The 15601-nt window shown below is 39.1% G+C and overlaps 1 protein-coding gene across 3 annotated transcripts; it reads right to left on the reverse strand.

Moving 5' to 3' along the window:
• Nucleotides 1-3698: 3698 nt before the first annotated feature.
• LOC307151012 (major histocompatibility complex class I-related gene protein-like) lies at nt 3699-15249 on the reverse strand. Of its 3 annotated transcripts, none has more exons than XR_013819800.1 (8): nt 15083-15249; nt 14648-14893; nt 14280-14558; nt 13883-14161; nt 13551-13667; nt 13387-13419; nt 12492-13223; nt 3699-3759 (listed from the first exon to the last, which is right to left on the reverse strand). XR_013819800.1 is itself a non-coding variant. In XM_079858745.1 (8 exons), the coding sequence occupies exons 1-7, from the start codon at nt 15138-15140 to the stop codon at nt 13195-13197; spliced, it is 1041 nt and encodes a 346-aa protein (XP_079714871.1). In that variant the 5' UTR covers nt 15141-15154; the 3' UTR covers nt 12597-12787; nt 13191-13194. The 3 variants fall into 3 exon arrangements, 2 of the variants coding, with proteins under 2 accessions (XP_079714871.1, XP_079714872.1); XM_079858745.1 differs by lacking the exon at nt 3699-3759 and having other exon boundaries at nt 12597-12787; nt 13191-13223; nt 15083-15154; XM_079858746.1 differs by lacking the exon at nt 3699-3759 and having other exon boundaries at nt 12597-12787; nt 15083-15154.
• Nucleotides 15250-15601: the final 352 nt, after the last annotated feature.

Genomic DNA, 15601 nt, shown 5'->3' on the forward strand with positions numbered 1-15601 from the left:
CAGGATGAGTCTGACTCGCGGTTTCACTGCTGAAGAATGTTGAAAAGAGGGATAAATGCACCCCTGGAAACATGATGCATGTCAGGGTTTGGAATGCAATGGTAAACTACATTAAAGTAAACTTCTGTAGAGGTACATGGAAGACAAAACCAAAAGTATTTTGGTTATTGACATTCACTGAGCAGTTGTTGTCTTGCCATCACCGCACCCTTTGATGACGAGACCCTCAAATCTCTGTTCTGGATTGGGGCCAACTGTCACCATCCCATTGACCTCCCAGACACCTCTGGATCAAACTGGAGGGAGAGCATCTGTCCCCAATCCAGGACACAGCCAGACCCAGATCCCAGCTCACCACCACCCTCGACCGCTGAGAGATCGCTTTAGCCACAGACGGAGAGCGACCGCCCACCGTGATGAATGAGCCAGAGCCCGAGAGGAAGGGACTGCCCCAGAGCCAGAGCCCCACAGTGAGTCTGACCAGGGGTGTAAGCCAATGACATCTGTGGCTAAGGGAGTTCTGGTGGATTTGGAAACTGAGGACTGGCTGATTGGTTGGGACACGGAGGTACTGCTTCCCACCCTGAATCTTTTGCCTGTCGACCTGTCGGCTCCGCCTTGGCTCCTCCCTCCTTCGTCTCCACCAGATACCCTTTGTCTTGCGGCTCCACCGGGTTTCCCTCGACCCACCGGGTTTCCCTCGACCCACCGGCGCACCCTTGGTCAGTCGTCACTCTGCTTCCGCCACGGACTTGCAGGCCATACTCTGCGCTCCTTTCACCCACTCCTACAGCTTCAGTGGGCTCCTCCTTCACTTCAGCGTCGTCTTTGTCCTCTGTCAGACCAGCTCCGCCTCAACCCTCGGGTAATCTGGCTCCGCCTCTGACACTCGTCACCACAGCATCGCCTAGGTCTCCAGTGCCAGCGATGTCGCTCGTTAACATCGGCTCTTCACCCGCGCTTTGGGGTCCCCTGACTACGGCTCCCTCTTAGTCGGTCGTCCCCCGGCCAAGTTTCCATCCTGGCTCCTCCCTCAACTCTGCCGTGGGCTTTCATCCAGGCTGAGCTCTGGGTCAACACCACCTGGCCACTTCGCCCATCATCTCAACCTTGTCTGCTTCCTCTATCTGCTCCTCCCTGGTGTCTGCCGCCTGCCTTTACCAGCCCTTCGCCTTCCCTTCTCACCAACCCTTCCCCAACTCCTCGTCCTCCTCCAAAGCCACCACCCCCCTTTACTGTAACACAACATATGGGCCTAATGTTATGAACGTAGCCTACTTTTTAATAAAAGTATTTAAAAATAATTTGAAATATTTAATTATAAAAAGGGAGAAATGAAAGACCACGTAATTTCCTCATTAGCTTCACATGGAATGTTACCATGACAAAGCCAGGCAGTGACAACAGGAATATCTTATTGCTGTTAATATGATACAAAATGTACATTTATAATGAAGTATTTAAAATATGCTTTGTGTGTGTGTGTGTGTGTGTGTGTGTGTGTGTGTGTGTGTGTGTGTGTGTTCCCGATTTGCTCTTATCTTTATAAGTTAAACACATTTTTTACCTACGAAACTTTTTTTTAAACTTAATTTGAAATGCATGAAGAAACTGTGTAATATATCACAACAAAACAAAACAACTGAAATGATTCTGTTTATATGTTAAAGGCGGGGTAGGTGATTTGATCCAGAAACATTTTGTTATGCTGAATGTATGTTAAATGTACAGTATATTATAAATAATTCTGTTTATTTGCTCATCAAAGAATGCTGATGAAAATGTGCTATTGACTTGATTTCTTCTCATTTTAAGGTTAGCCTTCAGAGTTTCCATGCAAAGTGAGTAGTAAGTTTGTTCATAATGATCTTGGAGAAATGTTTCAAATCGTTTGGCCGTCTTGAACGAAGAACTGAAAATTGTCTTCTTATTAAGAAATCGCAGCTCAACTACAGTGGATCCTCCTGTAGCACCCTTGGCTGTGATTTGTCCTGACTGCATGTTGTCCAAGAGCTCACAGTGAACCAGTGTCTGATGAACCTCAAGATCTGTGAGTGAGGAGGAAAGTGAGTCTTCACTTCACCAGACTGACTTTTTATCTCTTGCAGTAATCTGATGTAATATATTAAAATGCTATAATATACAACCACTGAATCTGAATATACAGTATATGATTGTGTTGTGGGGACATAACATTATCCTCTTGCAGAAAGTTAATCAATACTTTGAGACATTATTCATGAAACATATTTAACACATACTTTGCAACATGGATTGTAAAACACTCTTCTTACTGTTTGTATGATTATCAAATTGTAATTTCAGTATATAGTCTATAAACTTGTACATATCTTCACTTATAACCTTGTGATAATTTTCATTGAATGTATCATCTTCTTCTGTTGTATTTCCTCTCACAATGTAGAGGTTTGTCTCTGAATCATAATATCCAATCATGATGTCATCCAACATAAATGTGATACTATTCAGGAAAGAGTGACTGCCCTTTAATGTAAGTTTCAAGTAACTGTAACGAGAACCTGTGAGAAACAACAACCAAAACAGTCAATGGAACTGTATTATTCTGTATTTTGACCTGTAAATAAAGCATAATGTTCAATAGACTTTTAAAAATGTCGGTCTGGTGTCTTGTGTTTGGATACACATGCTATATCAATGTTACTTGAGATTATGTCCATATATATTCAAAATACAACATGAAAAGATTATGATTGATTATAACATCTCATAACATCCTTATATGAGAAAGTCTGAAATAGAGTCAGTTTTTGTGGTTATTTGTTTGACTACTAAACAACTTTATTAAAAATATAGAAGGCAATAATACATTTTATGCTGCAGTCATCTGAGAACTTACCCTTTGACGCAGCTGCTGGTAGTAAAAGCACAAAAAGCAGCAGAATTTTCTCCATATTGTTGCGAATGTGGCACATAGACCGAAGTGTTCAAGAAACTAACTGGAAAATCAGGTTTGTGCATATCTTGTGATCTTGACATACATACTTCAGTTTTAGTTTTATACTTCCTTTCTGTGTAGCTGAAATGTTTTGTTAATTTGTATGACTAACTCATAGCATTTAGTACGTTTGCATATATATTACTTTTGGGCCATTTTGCAAACACAACAAATGTTGTCAAACTTGGAGGTTCCCTTTATCTGTTTTAGTTTCAATCTTTATTAAGCAACAGGCAGTTTAAAGTAGAGCAACTTAAAGAATGTGAATAACACACGGTGGTAACAGTGGAAAAATAGTGTGTAAAATCTCTGTGTTGACTTGTTTTGCTTGACAATGTCTTGTTTGTCTGTCTGTCTGACTTTCTATCTATTTGATCTGTTTATCTATGTATCAACAAGCCAAGGCAAGGATTGTTTTTGACATTCAGACTAAAAGTCCCAACTGCAAATACAATGACATTCATGAAAGTGAAAAAAAAAAAAAATCTGTTCTGAAAATGATGTGAACCAATAGCAGGTAGCCAGTGAAACTAACCACACCTCTAGTAAATGGCAGTCAAACGATGCTGGTAACTGGTATTATAATAGGTCATGCTGTTGCCTATAGTTAATAATAATTAGTGTACCCTGTAAACGGTTATGTGTTGTTCATTTTTCACCTTGCCCATCAAGGATTCCACAGTTGTAACAACTAGACACTAATAAACATTCAGTGGGTATGATTATAAAAACATATTTTACTGCACCTGTTTTGAAAGCAAATCCGGTAACACTTTAGAATACTGTTCCTTCATTAATGAATACCTACACAGGAACAAATGAGTAACGCACTATTAACATTGTAGTAACTACTATTAACTAACAAGAAACTCTGATTAACGAATTAGTAAGTCATAGCGTTCAGTCGAATGTGGTACTATTAGCTAATCAGTAACTACTATTTTTCATACCTCACTGACGACTACTAAGAACTACAGGTTCATAATTAATATTAATGCATAATATATAATAAGGTAATGGTAACTCATTAGTAATTAATCAAGTGTTACTACATCCTTCTAAAGGAACTACTAATAATTTGGATCAGTATTCTAAAGTGAAAAACATGATAAATACCTAATATTGACTTAAAGGTGAACTAAGTAACTTTTTACCTTAACTGAACAGCTTCGGAGTCATTGGAATGGTTATATTACTTATGTGGCAATGCTGAAGGAAGGGGGGGGGGGGGGGGGGGAATCAACGTTATAAGTACGTTTGAACAAATACAATCCGACTACGCCACCCCGTAAAAAAAACGGGGAAAATGACCAAAATAAGGGACACAGGTTCGTAGGCTGAAATAATCCGAGAGAGGCGTGTGAACAATGTACAAAAAGACTTTATTCAAATCATCATAAATAGTTCAAATGTTCCATGATAATCAATGTCTGGTCACCATCAAGCACTGTCGCAATCAGATACTCTGTGTACTGGACAAAAATAAAGATGTCAATTGGAAAATAGTCACAACAAAAAAATAAACAAAAGACATAAAAGACACAGGCTTTCCAGTGGCTGGGGCAGGCTAGATGGAGTGGAGACCCTATCTGTGGATTTGTGTAACACGCACACACACACACACACACACACACACACACACACGCAGTGAGAGGTGAATCCAAGCAGCACTGCACTCCACACAACTGCACCACCACCTGTAGTACTCCAAACTAGCTAGCTAGCCTCCCAGCCTCGAGCCAGCAGTGCCTAAAATACACCAAAGCAAACAAAACAAATTAAGTTCAATAATACAGTGGAAATATTTCCATCAAAGTAAACAAAAACATTTATAAAGAACACTATTACAATAACAAGCTTGAACTATTGAAAATATACAAAACAAAATACTAGTAAACAACGACATAAACACACAAAATGAAATGAATGCAACAGTTCGAATGATCACTGAAGCAGGTCCCAGAATCAGAGTTCCCTGAGCGTAAACACTTAACAGGGCACGAACGATGACATTAATAATGCCCTAGATGTAAACCAGCCCCAAAAACAGCAGGAAAGGAAAAACAGCAGCGCATCCTCCTTTAACAACGGATATAAACGTCCGCCTTCAAGAAACGCGATGGAAGAGACAGCTCAGCGCACTAAGGAAGAATGCTTAATTAGATACTGGTCTTGTGAAAAAGAGGAAGCAGATTAAATCACACTTACCCCACGCAATTCCTCGTGCCACACGGGGTGTATGGTCACTCACAGCTCATAATGAATTAAAGATGAACTGAACTGAAATAAATCAACATTGATAACATGTTGTTTATGACAATTAAAAGTAAATTACACAAACATTTTTTTTTTTTAAATGATCAATATAGCTTTTTTTAAGCAACACAAAAATTGCGTTTGTTAGTATAAGAACGCTGGCAATTCTGATGACGTCACCGGCATGGTAGGACCTGCGAAGGCATATAGGCAGCTGCAGCTGCATTTCCTATACACACGAAAATGAGTGATTTTAATGGCCGCATGGGTTACGCATTTGAGCCTGTGAGGGACAGGCCAGTAGTACTGGTAGTACGTGACTACAACCACATGGAGGACGATCAGTTTCAGGCTCCGCCTACAGTACAGGATCGCTTGGGGGGAAGTGACTGGTGTGTGTGTGGGCGCTGCCGGAGCATGGACACTGCACCGGAATCGATCTGTTGCAGAGAGGTCAACCTGGAACATTTATTGATAGACGAAAAATGCATCACCATGCACCGTTCATTTCGGATGCTGTGCGGTGAGAGAGACGTGTTGGAGGTGGCTATGCTATCTCTAAGGGATGTCCGAGCTGAGACGTTGGAGCGCCCCATAAGTAGCAGGTATGTAACAGTGTATTTTATGAATTGGCGACGCGGCTAGGCTAGGCTAGGCTAGCTTAACTTGTTATATCCTTTTCTCAGACTGTTTAGGTTAACGGCGTACCGGCAGTTCACTCTTTGGGCGAGGGGACATTTGGGAAGAAGGAATAGGATCCCGATCCCATCCTGTGCAGTGAACTATATCAGGGATCTTTTCCCCTCAGCCGAATATCAAGGATTCGAGTATGCTTTGGACTTGTAGTAAATTTTAATAATAAAACACTTCAATAAAACAAGTCAGACGCGTCATGTACATGTAAAGTCACCATTTTATTGGATAATATCAAATAATTGAAAAGTAACTTTACTAAGAATATAGAAAAAAAACATTTGAACTGATATTGCCTAAAGGAATATGGTTATGCAGTAGGAGGACTATTATAGATGAACACAAATATTATATGTAGGAATAAGAGTTAGTATAGATAATAAATTATACTATATATAAAATATGTGTGTGTGTATATATATAATATAAATATATATAAAAATATTTATATATATATATATGTATATATATAATATGTATGTTGTAGGGATTAGGCTATACAGTATATGTTAAATGTGATGTTGATTTGACGGTTTAATTTTTCCTACTTAGTGAACTGGATAAGGTGTTGTGCCACAGAATGATCTTTGTCCCATTTGGTAAGCCCTCTGTGTTGATATATATATATATATATATATATATATATATATATATATATGAAGACTTCAGATGCAAAAGCCTCTAAGTGCCATCTGAAATTTTCTTCTAAAGTTATATATTTTTTCAAGCTTGCATGTTTATGTTCAGTTATTTCACTTTACTGGCAATGAAAATTACCTATTATTTGTCATTAAAGTGAAATTACTGAACCTAAATATGCGAGCTTGATAAAAATGATCATTTTAGAAGAAACTTTCAGATGGCACTTAGAGGCTTTTGCATCTGAAGTCTTCATATATAAAATATTTATATACATAAAAAAAAAAATAAAAAAAATTATATATATATATATATATATATATATATATATATATATATATACACACACACACACGAAAATGATATTTTATATTTATAAAATGAATGTTGTAGGGATTATACAGTATGTTAAATGTGATGTTGATTTGATGGTTTAATTTTTCCTACTTAGTGAACCGGCTAAGGTGTTGTGCCACAGAATGATCTTTGTCCGGTGTAGGAGCCATTTATGTTTATTGTTTGCATAATATTTTATTTTGTTTGGATATATTTATATTTATATTTTGGACACTGGGTGACTGTGATTCGATGCACATGGTTGTATAAAAGGGGGCATAGGTGACAGGAGGTGATAGCCACAGGTAGGGGGAGCACACACAGTTCTTACCAGACCACAGAGCATGGATTACAGATCCGGGTCACGGCACGTTAACAACTGGGAACAAGAAATCAACTGGTATGTTCATCTGTTTGTACAATAACAATTACAATAAACCACAAACCTCAACTGTAATAATATCTGGAAAATCTTTGTGTGTCTGCGTAGAAACTTAACCCCTACCTGTGTGCATGATGGCAAACTTGGTTTAAGTAAAATACGGATTGCCAATACATCCGGTTTGGTAAGCCCTCTGTGTTGACCCAAGGTAGGGTGAGCTTCCTGTTTTTGTTCCTGTAGGGTAGCCTGTATGGTGCTGGACTCCCTCCGTCTTAAGATGGCTCCATTGACGATATCCTTTCGGAAACTGTAGGCTTTCTGCTCTTTTATTTGTGCCACCACGTACTGACCGGCAGCCTTTGAAAATTGTTGCCTAAATCTGTGTCCACCTGTCTTGGTTGTTGCCCTCTCTCTCTCTATGTTGATGTTGTTGTCCAGTGCAGCCAGGCGAAGACGCGCTTCAAAGCTTTCATAGCTGAAGGCCTCTCTTTGTTGCATACTTGTTATAAAGAGCATGAACACTCTCTAATTCACCTGTGTGGATGCCCTCTGTCACCCTGTCAAGATTTTGGAGGAGCTGCCTGTTCAGGACAACCTTTTGGAGGCTATTAAAGGCTGCAGAGTCAGGACGGAGCCACGGGCGCCTGCTCTCCTCATCTGGGGTGTAGGGAGGGTGGTCACATTTTGTTATTGTTTCCCCGGTCACCCACTCATGGACATTTGTTATGTGGTGTAGCAGAGATATCCACCTTTCCCTGAGTCTTACTCTATCTCCCCCACAAGAGGAAACAGAATACCACAAGTGATTAGTTATCATCCGGATCCACTCACTCAGATCAGGATTTTTGCATCTTAAAATTTTCTTTTTTACATTCTTGACAATGTGCCACAGATCATACTCATGTTTGATTTCCTGATGTTTCTCTCTTAGTACCTTCTGCACAGATGGGTGGCAGTCAGTGGCCAACACAGAGACGGAGACCCCGTGGTCCGCAAGCTTGGCCAGGCATCTCTCCATACCCTCTACCTCGAGCCAGTAGCTATTTTTCACGTCAGTCACACGCACAGTTTCCTGAGCAACGATCATCTTTGACTCTGTGTCAAACAGAGAGTAGGTGCCGAAGGTTGCATTATAGCCAGGGCTGTCATACCGTGCATCCCCTGAGACAGTGATTGGCTTCTCACTCACAGCACTCATGACCCCCTCATTGTGGATAGCCCAGGCATAGTTGACCTCCGGTATGACGTAGGCTTTCTGGATCTTATACCACTGCCTCTCTGACATGGCCTCCAAACCAATTGTTTCACATACCTCTAGGAAAGGACTGCACTCATTCCCTGTCACAAACACAGCAGCCGGAACAGTGATGTTGCACTCCATGACTCCCCTGATTTGCTTTTGTGAATGCCAAATGTAATTATGGCCATCCACACAGTGTGTTTTTACTGTCACCCCAAAACCACTGTTGGACAAAGCTGGTGGTTCTTCTAGGCATTTGCCACAACCCTCCCAGTGACACATAGAAAATAACATTAACAACTGCTTGTTAGAGACGATGCTTTTTCTGTGCTCATTACAGTTTGTGTCTTCCTCCTCTTCCTCCTCTGCATCACTGCAACTGTCACTGTCATCACTTGAGAAAAAAAAGTCCTCATCGTGGTCCTCAAAGGGCACCTCATCCTCTTCTACTTCACTGCAGCTTTGCTCAAATGACACTTCCTGAGTGTGCTGGGGTGTTGAGGTTCTGGGGACTGATTTGTTGTCAGGGTGGCCAAAGTGTTCCACAGCAGGGCAATAGAGATGGTCATTGATGAGTGTTGTAATGTTGACCAGATCATCAGTTAGTGTAGCTATGCTCCTAAACTGCTTTTTCCTGCCCTCATGAATGTTCTCCTCAACTATGTCTGTCTGGGTACCAACAACAGATAAACTGCCACTAGCTTCACAGAGTATGTCCTGTTCTTCCTCATCCCTGTCATTCACTGTTTCACTGCCCACTGTAGACATGCAGGCCTGTTTGATCTGAGAGAGGGGAGGGGGGATTTGTAAGGAGCTCTGAGAAACCATTTATGCACTACACATTTACGAACTAATACACATTGTGCTGATGAACTACTAGTAATTGTTTTCTTGTGGTTTGTTATGTTTCCTAATGTATTATAACGCACCAATTAATTTTGTATCAAAATATTGCATACAATACAAAATCGTGTCTAAAATATGCATTAGATTGGTAGTAAGATTATTACATTGTACCTGATTTGTTTGTATTTGCTTAGTTAATTAAGTTTTAAAAAAAATGCATTAGATTGTATTTGCAATGTACATAGTCAATTATTAATGGAGCAATAGTGGTTCATGGTGTTATAAGAGGGAAATGTGGTGGGAGGTTGGAGTGCTGTAGCCTGTCATGCATTCTCATTTATTGTATCCAACCACATTATGCATTTTATTAAATAGAGACTGCTTATGTCGTGTGCATTTAGAGAAAATACCAAAACATGGTTGAGGTACTGTGCGTTTTAGAAAATCGACGCAGATAAATGGAAAATGTGATTGGACGAAATCATCCAATGGGATCGCTTGTTAAGTTAGCTGCACGCAAAATGTTAAAACCAAAATACTGCACGGCCGGTTACTGCACAGATACCTCTTACTATGGACCTAGCAGCTAACGTTAGTTCTGCGAGTTGAACTCCCTGCATCAACAATGTTTCCTGACATGATGAACATCAGCTAGCTTCAGGGTGAGTAGAGAGGGACATTGGATTTTGTTTACAGACCTGCTGCGGTTTAGTTAGCAACTTGTAAACGCGTTATTATCGATCTGTGCTATCGTCGGAGTCATGATTTGTTTATATGGTAGGAGTGGTGGCTAGCTTGATTCGTTGGATCGTTTGGTATCTAGCTTGGTTTTGTGACTCAATTTCAATGAATGCCGAGTTTCAGTTTCAGTTTTGTTGAACGCTATAAACCCTAACGCTATATGTGCGCGTTAGTGAATATGTATGTTTTGTGTATGTGACTGACAACATTACATCCAGCCCTTTGCTTAGTAACTTGCTAGCATGATAACAGTTAACATACTTCTCTGTCCTCTGCCTGACGTGAGCGTTTCAGCGCCCTGTCTCTGCGGTAGATAGCATCGGTGGTGTTAGTACTTGTCGTTGGTCTATCTGTCTGCCCTGTACTATAGCCTGAAAAGTTGAACAGTGACGGAATGGCCTCAGGTTTTAGTCTGTTGGTCTTAACCCTCACCAGTGAACCTGATGTATTGAAAGTACATCTCTCTAAAAAGTCTGTCGCTAGAAAATGCTCACTACAGACTCGAAATCCAGTGGCTGTCGGAGGGTTAGCCAGTTTTAAGGCAGCTAGCCATGACTTGAGGACTGGTTTCCTTGTCAAAGGTAGCCTGTGAAAATGTATCATAACCCCAGCTGCCTTAGCCCTATACAATTCATTGCTACAGCCAGGGGCAATACAGTATGAACCCCCCCTAGACCTTTTGGTTTCTGTTTCCTCAGCCATGTCAGCTAGCTTCAGACTATTTACATGCTATGGCTGCTCTGCTTGTGTTGCTTAGCAACGGAGTAGCTTACCATGCCAGTGACGTAGCCGAATGTTGAAATCCAAAATGGCGGCGCCCGTGTAACAACAACAACATTTTCAACATACCATTTTATCCCTTTTAACAAATTCTGCCATTTTAATAATTGTACCAATGATAATAAATAAAATACATCTGTTATATCACCTTTACTCAAAATTTGAGTTCAGTTCATCTTTAACATGCAGGAAGACTTTTCACTGATTTCACGGCTAAGAGTTAAACAGATAATTAATCACCCGACGCCAAAATAACAGTAGGTAAAAAGAATCGCGCACATACCTAACATGCAGTGGACAGCCTATGACCCAACCAGGCATAAAACGCACTGAGAAAAGAAAAAGTCTACATTTAAAATCCACATGCTCACGTCTATTAGCCAAACAGCTACAAACCAAGAGAAACCAAGTACCGTCTACACCAGCGCGCTCAGTATGGGCGGTCCCAGTCGTGACGCACACCAGGCGATCTAACTCCAGCCTTAAAATACCATCAGTGCCACCTCCAATAGGCTATGGTGGGTGACAATCATGTACCAATGAGCCAATGAAACTGAACTACGTCACCCACCTTGCCACACTTATTTCGGGTTGAATGGTGGTCGTTTCGCACCCCCCTGGTGCCCGTGAGCGGAAAATACGCACTTGCAACTTTGAGCCGGCGGGTCGCCGGCCGCCGCGTCAGGAAGTCTCGCGTGATATCAGGTCTCGCGATGTAAACAATTGCTTTACGGCCAAAAGAAATCTGCTAAAATGCTGTCATTATTGCGCTCCCTCACGCTGTTTGAACCCGAATGAAGAAGACGTTTTAAAGAATGTCCCATCTGCTTTGATGTCGTTGATCTACTAGCCTCTGGTGTCCGAGAATCGCCTACGAGTTTTTACAACAGTGTTGTCAAATATCTATTCCGAAGCTGTGGGGGGAGCTCTAGAGAGAAACCTGCGAGCAAAAAGCGAGAATACAGCGAAGAAATCCCGAAGTTACTGAGCCCCTCTTTAAGTCATTGTAAGCTTTCAATGCTTTTGTAAGGTTTTGTATAGTAATGACTCAAGTGTTACTACATCTTTCTAAAGGAACTACTAATTATTTGGATCAGTATTCTAAAGTGAAGACCATGGGAACACACTAGTAATGACTAAAGTGTTACCAAATCCATTGGAAGGAATTACTATTCAAAATCTTACAAAAATCTCAAAAGCTTACAATGACTTCAGTCAATATTAGATATTTATCATGTTGTCACTTCAGAATACTGATCCAAATAATTAGTAGTTCCTTTAGAATGATGATGTAGTAATAATTGAGTCATTACTTGTGGGTTACCATTACCTTTTATTATAAATTATGCATTATTCATGTTAATTATGAACCTGTAGATAGTAGTTCTCTGGGAGGTATGAAAAAAATAGTAGTTATTGATTAGCTAATAGTGAACTACTACATTCATCTGAGCGCTATTACTCACTAATTTGTTAGAGTTTCTTGTTAGTTAATAGTAGTTAGAATGTTAATAATGTGTTACTCGTTTGTTTCTGTGTAATTATTCATTAATGAAGGAACAGTATTCTAAAGTGTTGCCACAAATCCTATGAAATCATGCCTGCAAACCCATACAGAAAAACAAATAAATATTGTTCTCAGACTAGTGAAAACCCAACCATCAGGAAAATGTTGTTCACTAAAGCAACTTTGACATGAGTCAGGTAACAAAGTAAATTTTATTTCCTGGAAAATGATCAGTGAACATCTGAGTTATGTCAGATTACCAAATGAACTTTAAACACACAGGTCAAAACAAGATGTTGTCGCTTCAGTTGATCATTATGACTTCTTTGAACGTGAGAATATTTGAAGTGAGCTCAACTTTCTACCTGATGTGTCATTCAGTGTAGACTCCTGAAAAACATATTTACTGATATACATTTTAGTATGTACATAACATGCAGTGAAAAATGGCAGCGTTTCTCTGTTTAAAATGTCGATATTTTTGTTTGATGCAAACAATCATGGCAAATTGCACATCAAGACATTCCTTTCTCAATAGTAATAAAATGATACATTTCACCATGACTAAATCTGACTCATTTGAGCTTAATGACAATCCATGTAATGAAAAAAGCACAGATCAGTTTACCTATACTGTATACAATCGTACAAAAAGTACACAAAAAACAAACTGAAATACCGTATAATGACAATGAAATACATGTGATTCTATTATGAGATATAAGCCATTTAATTCCATTGATAAGCTGCATTATAATCTACTTTCTATTATTGCCCATTTATGTTCATTAACCTAATTATGTTTTATCCACGCTGTCTTCAGTTGCTGAAAATGAAGTTAGAATTTCAATATTCATTAGAAAACATTCCAATTAATCAAAATTGTTGTTATTCTTCAAACAAATTAATAAGTCATATTACACTCTAATGCAAAAACCAATAATGGACATGAAGACGCTATGTGTTGCAACTACACAGAAAATACTCACAAGAAGCAGAGGAGTAGTCACATGTATAGGAAGCTGCAAAGAACATAATAAATTAAGAAAATGCAATATAAAAACAGAACTACAGAACAGTTTTATCGATTAATTAATATTTATAGACTTTGCATTAATCTAATATGTTTTGTCTGGGACATGTCATGTATTACCTGAATGAAGCCTTCTCCTCCATATAATAATGGCAACCACAGTCAATAACACAAACGCCAATGCTAAAAGCACAAGCACTGAGGAAATCACCTGCACTAATGTTCCCCCTGGAAACTCTGAAGTGTGACAATTCAAGACATTCTTTTATTAGTTTGATATTGCTTTTGAACAACACTTCAGTGATAAGTTGATACTAAGTAACTTACATTTTAGACAAAATTTGGCCAATTATTTTCTCTGTTGAAGGAAATGGTTCCAGACACAACCACAGAAGAATAAAGCCAATCAAGTTTGAGGACCGAAGTTAACTAAAATGATCTAAAGTCCTTACCCAAATCAATGTCTAGTTTGTTGTCCAGACTGAGGTGTGTGGCAGAGCAGCTGTATTTGTGTTTGTCTGCACTGATCTCCAGACTCTTCCTCATCTGGTACGTCCCGTCACCATTGGGCAGCAGATCTCCTCCAGTGATCTCATGATCAGATACAGGCTGTCCATCTCTGAACAGGGTCAGGTTGATGTGACGAGGGTAAAATCCTGTTGCCAAACAACTCACACGAAACCCTCCAGAATCTGAGTTTGCTTTCTGAATCAGTCTGACTCGCGGTTTCACTGTTCAAGACAGGAAAACTGCAGGCCTAGTGTCTTTTTATAAGACCATAGACTAGAATGCATTTGTTCAAAGGAATTCTATATTGAATAAAATTAGAGAAGCATGTTGGAAACTTACCTTTCCTCTTTACTTGAGCTCGTCTTTTTTTAAGGTAAGACCTGAGAGTGTTTAGGCAGTTCGGATAGGAAAAAACCTCATGATACCACAGATACGTCTGCAGTAAGCGGTTATTGTTATGTTCTGTAGTTTTTAAAGGACCTTTATATGTAAACTTGCCATCAAAATATCTCATTTCTTCTGAAGTAGAGCCATTAAATGCTGTCTTGATGATAAAATGTCCTGGTTTGTCTTTTTCCAACAGTTCACAAAGACCTAATACTTGGTAAACTTCAATACCTTTTAGGACAGAAAAAGAGAATGAAGATGTCAAAAAAGACTCAATCGTCCAGTCTTTTAAAGAAAATAATTTAATCAAATTAACTTACTATCTGTATTATTTCTGTGACTTGATCTATCCACAAGATACGCATACAAATGTTCTCTTATACCAGTATTATCACCCAGATTATACAGATCATCTTCATTTGTAGTATTTCCTCTTGTAAAGTAAGTCATCGTCTCTGAATCATAGTATCCCATTGTCATGTCATCCAACATTAGTGTGATAATAAATTCAGGAAATGGAGTGTTTCCTTTAATGTATGTTACAAGGACCCATAAAGAGTGAGAATCTGAAATATTGAATATAATTATCATTAAAATAGGCTATAATGTAATAAAACCAAATGGTAATCAGTCTAATTTCATCAACCAAAACAAAACAATGACTGCTAACAATGCTGAGATCTAAACTGACAAGGTCTATGAATATGAACTAAAATCTACTTTGCTTTTCGGCAAATCCGAAATCTTTACCCTACCTGTTGAAACAGATGTTGGAATTGAAAGCACGCACAGAAAAACAAATAACTTGATCATCTTGTTCTCTTCTCGCATGTGAATCTAAATATTGCGAGTCTTGTAAGAAAGACTTTGAATGCAAAATATTTCCTTGAGCAGCAGCCTATCAGTGAAAAACTGAGTTAGGATTGGATTGGATGTGAGCTGAATCACTGGTCGCTCTGGCAGTGTGTGATCTGGACATACATCGAGGCTGTTCTCGTTGAGTGCCAAAGCCCTGTTTTAATAATTATTTCAAACACCAGACATTCACCTAATATTGCATTGCTTGTGAGTCGATGAAAAGAATAAAACTGTAAAAAAAAAAAAAAAAAAAAAATCAAAATAAAACACTTACTAAAAAAGATGACATATTTTTATTTGTTTACCTGCATACGTTACCACTAACCACCATCTTAGAACTGTGTACACGTGTTGTTTAGGTTGTTTTGTTCAACACATGGTCAAAGAACAGACACAATGTGTAATATATATATATA

Source organism: Squalius cephalus (genome assembly GCF_949319135.1).
Source record: "Squalius cephalus genome assembly, chromosome: 23".
In the NCBI taxonomy this organism is placed as follows: Eukaryota; Metazoa; Chordata; class Actinopteri; order Cypriniformes; family Leuciscidae; genus Squalius; species Squalius cephalus.

Bases quoted from the DNA above. Each gene is read 5' to 3' on its own strand.
- LOC307151012 (XM_079858745.1), bottom strand. From the start codon at position 15,140: ATGATCAAGTTATTTGTTTTTCTGTGCGTGCTTTCAATTCCAACATCT. The intron at 14,894-15,082 runs GTAGGGTAAAGA...TCAATATTTCAG, and splicing joins TCCAACATCTGTTTCAACAG to ATTCTCACTCTTTATGGGTC. The intron at 13,668-13,882 runs GTAAGGACTTTA...GTCACACTTCAG, and splicing joins CAAACTAGACATTGATTTGG to AGTTTCCAGGGGGAACATTA.